The sequence below is a fragment of the Seriola dumerili genome, unplaced genomic scaffold, assembly GCF_002260705.1.
Source record: "Seriola dumerili isolate Sdu_G_001 unplaced genomic scaffold, Sdu_1.0 BDQW01001222.1, whole genome shotgun sequence".
NCBI lineage: Eukaryota > Metazoa > Chordata > Actinopteri > Carangiformes > Carangidae > Seriola > Seriola dumerili.
This window is the reverse complement of record NW_019175477.1, coordinates 40,991-55,584: the sequence shown is the minus strand read 5'-3', so window position 1 is coordinate 55,584 and position 14,594 is coordinate 40,991. Positions and strand designations below refer to the sequence as shown.

Below are 14,594 nucleotides of genomic sequence, written 5' to 3'. Positions count from 1 at the left end.
TTAGGAAAAACAGAGGAATCAATGTCAATTTAATCCAAAACACACATCCTCTTTACAATGAAAACCAGATGCAGGAAGGCTATTAGTTCCCCACTGTAGCACCACCGTCCCCACATTTATGACCTATGTGTTTTGGTTGAGGTCCGACAGAAACCCAAATACCCTCTTATCATTGCTAGTTCGTTAAATTCTCTGAAGTATCTTAATATCATAAGCATCTGCACAAACATTCCCAGTCCTTATAACCACAAATCACAAGATTTCACTTCTATCTGGAGCGAAAAGACACACAAAAAAAGAGATTTCTTATGCTCCCATAAAGTGGAAATGCCACAAGTCTTAATGTGGCTGTGTGGAAGAAACAAAGGCAGGCATGAAATGGACATTACAGATGTTCCACAGAGCACCACCATACTGTAATAGATAATCTTTTGTCATTGCATTGTTTTCTCATGTTATATCAATCATTCATCACATGTTGCTCCCTATTGCCAGAGAACTGATTTGGGGCTCCACACAAACACACACAAGCTTAGCAGACCATGTTCCTTTGATTTCTATTGACCAACACTGATTTGGTTTGTATTGATTCAGCAGAGCTCAATTCCCTGTGCAATTTATAGGGAAATGAATGCCCTTTTACTTTAACCTTCCCCAAAGACGTAACATGATCTATAACACGAAAGCAATGTCACTACAGCTTTGAAATGGGCTTTTGAAGAACAGCTTTGAAGTAGCAACTAAGAAAAGGTCACATCAGTTAACACTGTTATGTTAATGGCTGTAATTGTACAGTGATGTTTCTTTTTTTGCCAGTCACATTGAGAGTGTCCCTGAAAATGTCTGATAGAAAAGCTTTATCTATCATCTACCATAGTCCTACCAAAGTCTCTGAGTTGTCCCCTGGCGGAGCTTGCATCCCTGCTCTTGTAGTCCTTTGGGGTCATGTTGCAAGGTTGGCTAATCAAACAGGAGGTTTCAGACTGATGTATTATTGACCAGGTTCTGATGGGAAAAAGTAGTCATCAAAGAGCGTCACGCTGATACGCTCTGCAGCCTTTTAAATGCATTCCTTTTAAGTGCATTGGCTGCTCTTCCAAGGCAGTGATGATAACCTCCGCACCCTTCACTTCAGGAGAAAATGTTTGATTCTAGCCTGGATGATGTGCCTTAAACTACCACCTTTTAACTCCTGAATATGTAGGATTTAGTCAGGGCAATGATGATCTGGTTAACTCCTCTCCCATTATACCCAGAGGGGTTCAGGATAGTACAGACACTGCTGGGGCTTAGCACTAACCCTTCTCACTTCCCTGCTGCGGATGCAAATACCCTGCACTTTCCGCAGTGGGCAGTCACCTTTGCTTTTGTTGTGACACGCACGGATCGGGTTTGGGCACGGGGGTCTCTCCACAGTTCAGAGGAGAGGAGCTGGAGTGATGAGTTTAAGGGCGGATTTGAGATTGGTGCATTAGCTGTCTCCTGAAGACTATATCAACACACCCTCAACCTCACGCTCTCTCTCTCTCTCTTCTCTCAGGATTGTTCAGCCCCATGCACCATGAAATGAACAATTCCAGCTGAGCCCACTGGCAGGGCTTTGGGGGAAACTCAAGCCTGAGATTGGGTTTAGGGATGTAAGCATGCAGCAGACTGGGAGCGGTCAGACGTCAGCACAGGGCCTCTTGTCTCCTTGGCATAAGGCTGTCCACCCAAACACTTATCCTGGGGTTTTGTTTTTAAAATACTTCCAGACTTGTTTTGGAGAAACCAGTTAGCATGATCTTAGCTCATAGTTTTTCATTTAGGAAAGAACTCGGCAAGAGATTGGACGTGGAGTCTAAGTCTGTGCTTATTTACCAAAATGGTTACCTGGGAGACGGGCCCAAAGTCGAAAAAGTCTGAGTTCAATCAAAGCTGTATTCGCTCTGTTTAGGTAATAGCATAAAAATCAAACCTCGCTGCTGATTTAAGAATGAAACGCTACAGTAAACAGAGATTTTATTCATGTTTGCTTAGCAGATGTGAATCAGATAGCTGCATTAGCCACAGTGGTTCAGGCAGACAGGAAGCACTGGAACTAATAAATTGTTCACAGCTAAATACTGTAAGTATTAATGCATCAGCTTTCCGCCCGCAACAGTCACTCATGCTCGTACACATGATTTAAGAGAGTGCGTGTTCTGCAGATGAAAGTCCAGGATATCTTGCAACATATCAATTTATACAAGCTCAGCTGACAGGCTGAAGGTTTGTTAACACAAAGCCAGTTTCAGCGTCTGTGCTCTCTGCGGCAGTTGTTCTCCTCAGGCCGGGTTCAAACCTGGCGCTGTGGTCACTGTTGAGTCAAGTGGCTGAAGAAATCCACTGTCACTGAACTCCAGAAGCGCCAGAGAGAAAGAGGAAGTCCTATAATCCTGTTTAAAATGTGGAAGGATCTTGTTTTAATTGAAGCTGGCTGTGAGTGTGCCACTCCTTCCTCGCTGATGCTCAGTGAAGCCAAGCTAGTGCCTGTTCATCTACCAGAGCAGCATGGTCGTTCCCCTGCAGTCCCCCAGCTGTTTTGCTGCCTGTCGCTGCACATGGCTCCGATTTGCTGCCTTATTAAAGAGTGTGAGCCTCCTCAACTACTGTAAATGAAATGCCCAAAGAGGCCAGAGTCCGTCCACTCACCTCTTTGTCTCTGGCCTGTCTAGACGACAGAGACAGTTCTGTCCGATCTAGACAGAAGCCAAGCAGTGGGATGGATTCATGGACAGCTTTGATGACAGACAGCAGGAGTTTTTCATTCCTTCTTGAAAAAAAAACCTCAGGGCCAATAAATGCACCTAAAGTTGCTCAACCTTTTAAAAAAGGAGAGCAGTTGAGCTTTTCTCCAAAATAAGTGTTCAGGAGTTTCTGTAAGGCAACCACCATGTTTACATGGCTCTAAAGCTCTGTGCAAGGCCAAATGTTATATATACAGTCAAGGCTATCTGAGAAACCAGCGGACATGGCCTCCGCAAACACAACCAATCTCTTAATCTCTCTCCGTTTGAACCTTCCTTTTCCCTTCGTCTCCTCGAGTAAAGCAGGGATAGAGCAGAGACATGTCTCATTTTTCAGAAGTGAGGCAGCCCTTTTAACTTGATTAAGACATTTTTTTCCATCCTCTCAAGAGAATTTTTAAAAAATGTTTTAAGTCCAAATAACATGAGCACTTCTCTTGGCCATGCCAGAACCCCTTTCCGCTTGGAAATATTTGCTTTGGACGCCAGCCTTGCCCAGCACACAACACAGGCAATTATGGGAGCTATTTAAACAGGAGAGATCTACTGACAGGCGACGCCTCATTTGAAGGGATGAAGGAATCAGGAAATGAAACCTTCATTGATGCGCTGAGGGTATGGAAAGAGAATTCCCAGAGGTCCTCTGAAGCGGGTTGCATATCTCATGTGCATTTTGTGCATGCGTTGAGAACTGTTGTATTTGTGTAGCCTTTACATGTTTGAATTTTTGGGGTTTGTGTGTGTGAAAAAGAGAGAGAGAAGAGGGAGACTTTATGCATGTGTGAGGATGTTTTCCCATATAAGTCGTGGAGTTTGTGTTTTTTTGGTGTCTGCTAACAGTTTATCTGCAAAGGTGCAGCTGGAGGTTGCTGGCAGCTTTCATCAGCTCAAAGGTCTCCTCTCTGTTGCTGCTACTTTCATGATAGAGAGATGAGACCATGAGGTCAACCCACACAGTTGAATGAAAACCTGACCAGCATTTTTTTTCAAAACTGTCTTCCCTTCACTGTGACTTTAAGTCTAAATGTTAACTTTGCTGGACATTTTTTTTTTCTATGTGTATGGCTTCAACGGGCTGTAGAGTGATGCCTTACCCAGTCGACCTCAACTGACACGACACATTGTTTTTAGAGGGAAGAGACAGTTTCGCAAATGGAATGTGAGAACAGGAGAGAGGACTTGGCAAGCTGACGAGGGTCATGAGTGCTACCTGCCAGTGACCTAGTTATCAACCCCAGAGGTTTCTGTCTAATCAGGTGCCACTTTGTGAGCCCAGTATGTGTGTTTGTGCGTTTGGTGAATCCCGGTCTCTCAGAATTTCTGTGTGGAAAAAGAAGAAAGAAGAGGACAGAGCGAAGTTAAACTTCTAACTTTGCCGGGCTGAGAATTCCCCAGAAAGGAAACTTAATCTAGAGGCCTTCTCAGACTGGACAAATAGACAGTAAATTAGTTTCGCATGATGGTTTATTAAAAAAAAAAAAAGGCTTGTGTATACAGCAGATTATTGATGCATTGAGCAGAGGGATGGATAAGGTTCCAGTGTGGTGAGTAGTGAGGGACAGAGCCCAGGTCTCCGGGGGAAGAGGGGAAGGGAAGCCACAGTGAAGTCACGCACAGGCGAGGCCGGGTCTGCTGAGCTGTGCAGCATGGCATACATGTAGAAGCAGCAAAAAAAAGAAAGAAAGACATGGTGCAAGTCTTTCATTTTGAAAATAAACACATACTGCATATCAAAAGATTACTAGCTGCTCCACTGCCATTCATTTGCTTCTTTTGTGGAGTCACAGAGTGAGTTGGAACAAGAGGTTTTATTAGGAGAGAACACCTGGCAGTTCAAATTCATTATCGGTGCAAATGAAGTCAGCGACTGTCGTATGTGGTCAGTTTCTCTTTCTTTCGCTGTGGCAGAACGAGGCCTGAGGCAACACCTTTGTAAATGCTCTTCTGTCTGCAGTTGAGGTGGATTCCTATGGTTGTTTGTTACCCCCCTCCCAATACTCTCTCCTCTTGCCATCTCTACTTCTCCCCTCCTTCTTCATCGTCTTTCCTCCCTCTCCCTGCATTCCTCCCGTCATGGGGCTGACAGACACTCGTCATCAGCAGGTACTCTGACCCAGGTGGATCGGGTTTCCCACTTGTCAGGGGATTGTGCTGCATGTGCATTTTTATGGCTTAGTGCTGCACATTTGGAGGTTTTCAGTGCAACTCTGGTGTGCTGCCATATCTGATAACCATTAAGACAGACATGGCCTTCTCAGACAGCTTAAGACAAGCTCCTCTGGCTTTTCATAATATCCAAACACTTTTTGTGCCTCCTGCTTTCTGTTAGTTTGACATTTACAATCAAACCACAAACTCTGGTTGTTTTATCCAATAAATGGTGGATGTGAGTCAAGAATGTGAGTAAATGTGAGTAAAAATCATTTTTAAGTTTTTAAAGCAAAATCTTTTTTTTTTTTAATTCATACATTTCTATACCAGGAGGGCAGGATGAGAACTATTTCATTTTTCAGAAAGATAGAAAAAAATTGATGGAGCAAATTTTTATTTATATACTCATATGAATTAATTTTCAAATACATTTTTTGCACAAAATAAATAGAGCAAGTCTATAGCCATGCTAGAGTCTTTAGGGATGGTGAGGTTTGTCAGTTGGTCCAGACTGAAACATCTCAACAATGATAAGAGGATACAACATGATAAGATGGATGGCTGTATAATCCCCAAAGGATGAATCTTAACGACTTTGGTGATCCTCTGACTTTTTCTTCCAGTGCCACAATGAGGTTGACATTTTTGGTTATGAGTCAAATGTCTCAACAACTATTTGATGGATTGCTGTGAAACCTGGTACTTGTATCCTGTCCACCAAAGGGTGAATTTTAGAAACTTCTATCATCCTCTCACTTCCCATATAACACCATCATCAGTTCAAGATTTAAATATATCCAATACTGTCTTGCCTTCTATGCTAATAACATTCCCATCATCCTCAGCTATACTTTGCACTTAATGCTAATTAGCAAATACTAGCATGCTCACACACTAAACAAGGTGGCGAACATGGTAAACACTAAAGCTGCTAAATGTCAACACATTAGCATTGTTAATTGTGAGCTGATGTTAGCATTTAGCTCAGAGCATGTGCCTAAGTGCAGTCTCACAGAACTGCAAGGGCTGCAGGACTCTTACTGTTGTTTGCTGTTTGTTCAGAAACTTTTACTTTAAATTCCTAGGCCTAATCACTTCTGCTGTACTTACCAGGTTACATTTTACTGAATTTTACTTCTAAATGTATAGAAAATACAGAAGTTGGCATTCCTATAATCCATGCCTGATTCTGATTTACAGCTACTTCTCCATTAAATGGGCCATGATTTGATCGCAGACAACCTTCAGACAAACAGTAATCTGTGAAGCATTTTATTTCTGTCTTGAAGTGATCTTATTAATTTTGAATTTGTGTGTCTCTGTCCTGGCAGATGTGGATGAGTGCTCGGAGGGCAACGGCGGGTGCCAACAGATTTGTGTCAACATGATGGGCAGCTACGAGTGCCGCTGCAGAGAAGGATTCCTTCTGAGTGACAACCAGCATACCTGTATCCAAAGGCCTAAAGGTTAGTCACACACACACAAACACACACACACACTATTATGGAAAAGAGCAGGATACGTAGTTGTTCAGTGGCGGTGAATTTGACTTTAGGTCGGATTTTACTGTATTCAGCGGAAGCTCATTATTTTTAAGTAATATGTGGATGTTCAGGTCCAGGCATTTTTGAATAATATGATGAATTAGTGCAGATTTACACTCGAGAGTGGGATCAGCCCTAACAGGCCTAAATGAAAGGTGAGTGAAGGTAAGTGTCTCCAGACTGATGGGAATAAAAAGAAGAAGAGGGATAAATCTCTTTTTGTTTTCCACCCACCCTCTCAAATTGAACCAATCTAGAGCTTGGCAGCATTTTAAGGTATCGTGGTAGAGAGTGGGCTGCAGGGGACTGAGCAGAGAAAACAATTAAAGGTGTAGCCTCGGGCAGACACACCTCTTGTTTTTAGAGCATTCCTGTGGGATGGGGACGTGACAGGAGAAAGTACAGAGCCAACCTGCTCGGAGACTTACTCATCAGACACAGGAGCACCGCAGACATACATACATTCATAACGTCATAGCTGTATTTAAATTTTGCATACTACCTTGTAGTAATTTTCCTCAGTGGCTGAATTTTACAAGTCTATAAAACAGCAGTGCAGTGGTTTAGGTTGTGACAAATCCACAACTCCGTTTTTTTTTATAAATTGCACAAAATGATATAGTTATGTCATAAAAAAGATCAGTTTCTCAGGTTTGGAAGGGAAAAGCATTTTTCTGTACATGGTTTCACAGCGTACTCTGCCTCTGTGCTTTGTTCAGTAGATTTCTTCGTTGCACTGAAAAGCAACATCAGAGAAAATGAACAGCTGCTATCACTATCACAAAGCACATTTATTCAAGGAGTAATTATCCAGCTGTCCTCAGATTCCTCAGCTCCGACAGTTCGTACTGGGACTGTGCTGCAGATCTTTTTGGTTCCTCGGGGCCCTGACAGCATGTACAGCAGGATCCATGTGTCTCTTCATCTCTGCCCTGCTCGTCTCCCCTCTGTCTTTTGTAAGATAACTGCTCATGCTGGGACTCATTAGACCGTAATGTTCCTGAGTCCTCTGGATGGTGAACCGAGGATCTTGGAAGTCTGGTTTATGAGATCAGTCTGGCCTAGTGAACTGTCAATGTTTACATTTCATAAACGCAGTGTTATTTGAGTGGAGTGAAAAGCTGGATCATGTGTTTCAAAGCACCACAACTATATCAATTGTGTCAGAGGCAGAGTGAGCACCAGTCCAGTCTCACCAAACTCCCTCCGTCTCTCTCTCACTTCCTCTCTCCCCTTCCTTGATAAATGTCCTCGGTTCCTGTTAATCTTCCATTTTCATGTTAATTTTGTCTTTATTGCTTCCAGATGAGACCGATTCGGATCAAGAGATTAAAGCAGCCATCAATCTATAAACTTCCTTCACTCATCAGATAGCCGCCCTGTCATTGTATCATTATTTTTGATAGGCTAACAGACAGAACAACTACTCATCTGCTTATTATTACTGCTCCTATTACAGCATGTGTCTGGAGGAAAATGGAAGTGGTGAGGAAGTGGCTTTGCCAGGTTATTGGACAATAAGCCTGCAGAGTTGTTGCAAACATCACTTTCCTCACTTACTGAAAAATTATGTTCAAATGCCTTTAAAAAAAAATCATTGAGAAAATTGAAACTGATCTAATCTCTCAGCCAAGTTGCTTTCAATGCAACCCTCGATTCATTCTGCAAAGTCTCTTCCTAAAGAGCAAAGCCTGGGGTGCAGTTTGCTCATGAGCTTTACTGTTCTCATTAAAAAGACATCAGCTTTCCATTTCTTTCATTAATGGGTCAGGTGTTCCCTGGGCAACTTCTGTGAGTCTTCTTGGGGACGGTGGAGAGCTGGTCACTGCGGTGCCTGGCGCTACCAGTCTGTTTCCCCTGCTGGTAGGAAGCCCTTGTTAGCAGTGAGCCTGTGCCAATTAGGCAGCAGGGGTCTGCCAGCCTCTCAGCTAATGACAAGGCTGCTGCTGGCCTGTCTCTTATTAGACCTGCCCCTGCCCCCTGAACAGGAATAACTACGGCCAAATGAAGGCTCCATCGTCTAGCTGGCCAAAATGTAACAGTTCATTTATTCTCCCCAAACATTTCTCCCAGGCAAGAAATAAAGCCTTTGAAAGGCCAGCCAAGGTGCTTAGTGGTTGATAGGAATGCCATTTAGGTCAAGAAGGGTTCCACTGCTTTGCGTTTGATTTATTGTCTCTCTTATATAGGAGGATAACAGGGACGTATGTGTGTGAGACGGGATCCAGCACATTGGAATTCAGGAATTTCAGGCTCAGTCAACCCACACGTCCATAATTTTAGTCCTCTACATTTCTGAATATCCGGTAGGGCAATTACCTTAAGTGTGCGCTGACGGGCTGTTATATAAGTCACGTATACTAACTTATGTATTCAGTCATTTTTGTCTTCAGCTCAAATGACACCAAATATAATTATGCGATTTGAAAGTCAAATCATGAGCTGTGTAGAATTCATTGAGAGATAGGACAGCTGAACATGAACATAGCACAAGGCAAAGGAGAGATGTAACTTTTAACAAGAATTTGAGTTACCTGGATCAAGCTCCCTGTCATCGTCTGCCAATCAATATGGTACAAGTGTCACTGGAATTGTGAGGAAAGCTGTGGATATCAGCAAGGAGTTTGAAAGTTCACACCCGTCTGCTGATTACATAACAGTCTGAAGCTCATTGCAGTGAAAACTTTGATTACATGAGCCCTGAGGCCTCACTGTCACCTTTCACTGCTGGCATAAATCTGTTAATAGACTGCACTGCACTCAATTCTCCAAAGCGCACAATCACAAACTAGTAAATGTAAATTAAGTAGAGAAGTCAAGATAGAAGGAAGTCTATCATGCATGATACATCTTACATTATTTTATTGGACGGGATTAAAGAGGACCAACCATCACGTCAAATGTTAGATCACTGAGTGCTCAGTTTAGCGTGAAAAGGATTCATCAATTAGTCAATCAAGAGAAAGATTTGCTACTTTTCTTCATCATATATATCCACAAACTGAATATCTGTGGGTTTGGGGCTGTTGAACAAAATAAGCTACTTGTCAAGTCAAATTTTTATAATTTTATATAGCCCCATATCACAACAGAAATTATCTCGAGGCACTATTCAAATAGAGCAGGTCTAGACTGTACTCAATAATATTGATTACAGAGACCCAACAGTTCCCACCAGGAACACCATGAGCATAACTTAAATGTGTTATCTCAGGCTCATTGAAATTTTAATGAAATTTTCACTGTTTTCTGACGTTTCATGGAGAAACTGGTTAATAAAACATAATCGTTAGTCACAGCCCCAGTCGAGTGGGGGTCATTGCACCACAATATGTTCAAATTGTTCAGATCATTTCACTTATATTTGCCATTACCTTTGTCATATTAGAAAGTATAAAATAATGTAACAATTTCCTCTAAAAAATTGGCCTTGTTCTTTATCGGCCACCTGGCTGAGGAAGTGGGGCTCTTTCTCTGTACAGTAGGCCTTGTCTTTCCAGGGAATGTTTACTTTGTCAATGAAAACCTCTTCCTGTGTTTACAACTTTCATTAGCTTCCCAAAGGGGTTGTTACCCCTTGTACAGCTAATCTCTTCTGTCTCTCTCAATCTCTCTTTCTCAAATTCAAATATGAACACAGTGGACATTATGGACATAATCATATATATATATATATATATATATATACACACACACACACACACACACACACAGACTCACACAAGCACACAACTAATTTTACAACTTAATCCTGCTGGAGGCACATTCAGACACGTTCTATTATGACATTTAGATGCAGACCGTGGCGTGTCGACTTCAGGATGCCGACTAGAGCTACAGCAGTGCAAGGAATTTTCCAATAAATGTGATCAAATCCATAATAAATGGCCGCATCACATTCTCAGTTAGTTTTGCTCTGCAGCCATGACATTCCTTCTGTATGAAATCAGGCACAGGGTCACTGAACCCTGTTTTATTGTTGTTTTTTTTTCCTTATCACAAATGGCTAAAATAACCTACTTTCTTAAAATGTAATATCTGTTTAGCAGACTGTTACACATTTTAGCTTCATGAAGTCATACGCTGCTAAAGGGCCAGTTTCCATCATTCCAATGATCCAGTGTTTAGTATTGCAAAGTCAAATATATAACTATTTGTATTTGTATGCATGTACTTGTCTTGTGCCGTGTGGTTTTCCCACTGTGCAGGAGCTGACCTGGTTCTTACACGTTCCCCTTGGTGGGTCTCAGCAGGCCTGCCTGCCTGCTTGTCTGTGCATTGGCCACAGAACTGTTTTTACAAGTGCAGAAGTCGCTGCTCCATTGCTCTGCAGCCCAACCGTATAACCAGGCTCTTTTCCTATTCTAGGGAAGTGGAGCGAGAGGAACGCCTCGTGCTTCCATTGCTACCTATTAAGTCTTTCCCCTAAGTCCAGCAGCAGAGACGAAGACATGCAGGGGACACTTTCATGTCCCTCTTGTCTTCCTCTGCTCCTCTGTTGTTCTTTCTTCCCCTGTCTCTTTCCTACATTATCTCCCCTCATCTTCCCTCTTTGTCCAGACTTTCACAGGCCCCATGCCCCCACCCCCTCACTCCCACCCTTGAACAAATATACAGCAGTGGCTTGGGCTTTAGCAAATGTTGGCTGCCTTGCCACTGAATTCTCCGTACCTCATTTGAGATGGGCATCCCTTTTGCTCAGGGGTTTGTTGAAGGCCATCTCTAAGCTGGCCAGCCCAGCATGCTGCTGCAGACTGCCTGAGTGCCAGTGGGGTTTTTCCACTAACACTTGGCTGTCATGGCTTTAACCAGAGGGCCAGACTGAGCTCTGCAGAGACAGACGCCTTCTTCAGTCGCCTCTCCCTTTTGATTTTGGAAAGAATGCGGCTCTGTTATAACATAATGTATCTCCTATCTTTTGTACCTCTATATTAAAGAAAGCGAGCAGCCTATGTTCTTCTGCTGTGTTGTCTGTTCTGTTGAGAGGATGCCTGGCTCCTTTGGGACTGCACAGTGAGGTGACCTTGATAGAATGAGAGGAGGAGTGAAGAGGAGAGTGGCAACGTCCCCAGCAGGTGCTGCATGACTCTTGGTGACACAGATGGGCAGACGTGCAACATGCATACATTATGCAAATAAACCTGTGTCAATGCATACATTAATATATACATTAATGCAAGTACACTTACACACACACACACACACACACACACACACACACACACACACACAGTATCCACAATACACAAATTTGTATAACATAAGAAATTCTCAAGAGCCTTTTCTTATCCACTGTATTCTTGTCTATTTTGTAAGAAGAACTTAAAAAGTATATCACTTCAACTGTATACCAGTTAGAGCTTGGAACACAGCATGTGCTACATGTTTGTGGTTTGTTTCAGCACAATATACTACTAAAAGTTGGACATTAAGCACTTTTGCAGTGACATGTACGCGTCCAGAATGCTTGCTCCTGTCTTTTCCATTCTCTGGTTGTTTATGCTTTCAGTGGCTCCTCTCTGAAAAAAAAAAAAAAGGAGTGAAATGAGCAGCCTCAACAAGGCCTCCGGGAGCTGGAGAAAATCACTGCTCACACAACAGACCAAACAGTAGCAATTGGGAGTTGGTGGGGAAGAGTTACTTCCTTGACCGGCTGGCTGCCCCGTCGCTCTGCCTGACCATCTGCGTCGCAGCTCAGCCCAACCCAATCCGGTTCAGCTCCTTTCCCATTCTCCTTTCCATGCGCTGACATTTTTATCCTCCTATTAAAACTTTTAAGGGCCCATTATCTAAGAGGAAGGAATGTTGCTTTAATAGTGTGGTGGCTCCATGCTTAGGCCCCTTCTTTTCAGTTTGTAACCAACTAACACTAGCTAGCTGCTTAATGTTCTCCAGCCAGCGTCAAGCAAAGAGGGGACCGTCTCCCCCTCGGAGACGTATGACAGCAGCTCAACATGGACCGTGAGCCCTCCTTTCACTGCCCCAAGCACTCAGAACAGACTATAAACCCTTGGCATGCCTTCCACTACTTCAGCCCCATTGTTTCAGTCTCTCCACTTCATGGTTCTCAGGTTTAAGAGCGCTCACAGGGCTGTGGTGAAGAACTTGTGGCCTCCGTGGATCTTTTGTTTGAGGATCACAGGAGTCGGCATCTTAGCCGGAGCACCCGTGTTAACTTTTCTTCTTTTGCACAGTTCCTCATGTCATGTTAAAACTCATACCCCGCTATTGGAAGTTTACTGTTGTTTGTATTTTTGGTAGGCAGGTTTGACCTCAGAGGGAAGTCTTACAGAGCCTGTAGCTTCTGTGCACAACAGGTGGTCTAAGAGAATCCTTTCTTGCAAAATACAGATGTTTTACTGTGTCAGAACATGGAATGCTTTCAGTAGATTTTTGCAGTGTAGTAAGAGCTGGTCTGTTTCTGAGAGAGCTGGAGAAACAACCTGTGCATTCCTAGCTCACAATCTATGGCTTTTAAATTACAAGCCACTGCCTTTAACAGTGATTTCAACTCCAATCAGTTTCTCCAAGGGGCTATCCATTTAGACTACCTTGCCCACAGGAGTTGCCATCATCAGTAAATCCTTATGTTCTTTTGTTTTTGTTTTTTTCTGTTGTCCTGACCTGCTGCTTTTCAGAAAGGCAGCTGTGCGATGTGACCTGCACTTAATGCCATGTCCTGCAGGCGCTGAGGCTGATCCCACATATTAAGTTGAAGTTCCACTGACTCAATGACAGACACACAAATTGATTCTGCTTCGAGAGATTGAGAAAACAACTTACAGCGGTGACTTTATCCCCCAGAGGATCATGCTGATATTTCTTTTGTTAAGAATAGGAAAAGTAAGCACTGGGAGTGTATCTGCCCTTTTGTTGTATACTTAAAGGGCCTGAAAACCTATTTTCTCTATCAGCTTCTTACTATGAGTGGAAGGGGGACCTACATGAACCCGCTATTTTCTGCCATTCGTAGAATAGTTTTGGTTAATTCACATGAGCGATTTCTGTTTTTCTATTTTTTTTTTTTTTTTTTCCTCTTGCCGATTTTAAATGGGCAGGGCTCAGTTAGACAAAAGTGATGACACATGCTTCCTCACACCAATCAGGATTCAGCAACATTTGAAACCCGATGATGGCTATTTGGTTGTTTGGTTTTTGTCAATCAAAGCTGATTCCCTCTCCCTGTTTCCAGTCTTCATGCCAAGCTAAGCTAACTGGCTGCTTGTTGTGGCTTCACATTTAGTGCACAGACATTAGATTAGCATTGATCTTCTCGTCTAACTCATCATATTTCCCAAAATATAAAACTATTCTGTTAAAACACATACAGTACTATTGCCTACAGTGTACAAGTAAAGCCAGAGATTTATTGGCTTCACCTTTTAGTGTTGGGCACAGAGGTCACGACCTGTCTTGGGAGGATAAAGTTGTGGCTGCTTCACAGAAGGAACACTCCCACTTGTTTTCTTGGTTAATTGCAGTGTTCCCTTTTTTACCACAAGTGCAGTAGTTTTGATGACGACTGTGTCCGTGTGAAATGCTATATCCACTCTGGTCTGTCCCTCGGTAGCTATTTGAAATGACTCCTTCTCATTTCCAAGACTTTGGACTCTATTTCCTGTCCAGTTCTCTGCCCATAAAGTGCTCTGTGATAGTTTTTATTAGTTTCTACATATAGAGTTATGTTTTATGGGTCAGCAGATTGTTCTAGTAGTGGATCGTGGCATCTAGGATCTACATTTTTTTTTACTCCACCTCCTTATGAATGGATTTTGTTCTTTCTGCTTCCCATCATTTAGTAATGTTAAAAACTGGAGGCATTTGGCAGCTAGTTAGAGGGAACTACGCACAGTGGATGATAGCTGGCCCTGGCCTGGAGAAAAGGGCCATTGTGTCAACACTTTGGCTTTTATTGGTCCTCAGAGAGATGAAGGCCCAGGTTTCTGGCCCCAGCTCGACATGTTATTGATGGATGGGTCTGTAGTATTCGGCTAGAGGGGCTGCATAAAAATGAAGGTGGAGTGAAGTGAGTTCTGGGATGCATAATACAACCTTAGTATGTAATCTTTAGTCCATCGGGGTTATGTAGTTAGAAATTCAATCCTCTGTTACATTCATAGATGTCTATTTC

The 14,594-nt window shown here is 42.8% G+C and overlaps 1 protein-coding gene across 2 annotated transcripts in view; it reads left to right on the top strand.

Moving 5' to 3' along the window:
* scube3 (signal peptide, CUB domain and EGF like domain containing 3) overlaps nt 1–14,594 on the top strand; it is a 70,387-nt gene that overhangs the window by 24,205 nt on the left and 31,588 nt on the right. For both annotated transcript variants that reach the window (XM_022767593.1, XM_022767592.1), the window contains exon 4: nt 6,251–6,385. In XM_022767593.1, the coding sequence (XP_022623314.1) occupies nt 6,251–6,385 (135 nt within the window). The remainder of the gene's footprint in view (nt 1–6,250; nt 6,386–14,594) is intronic.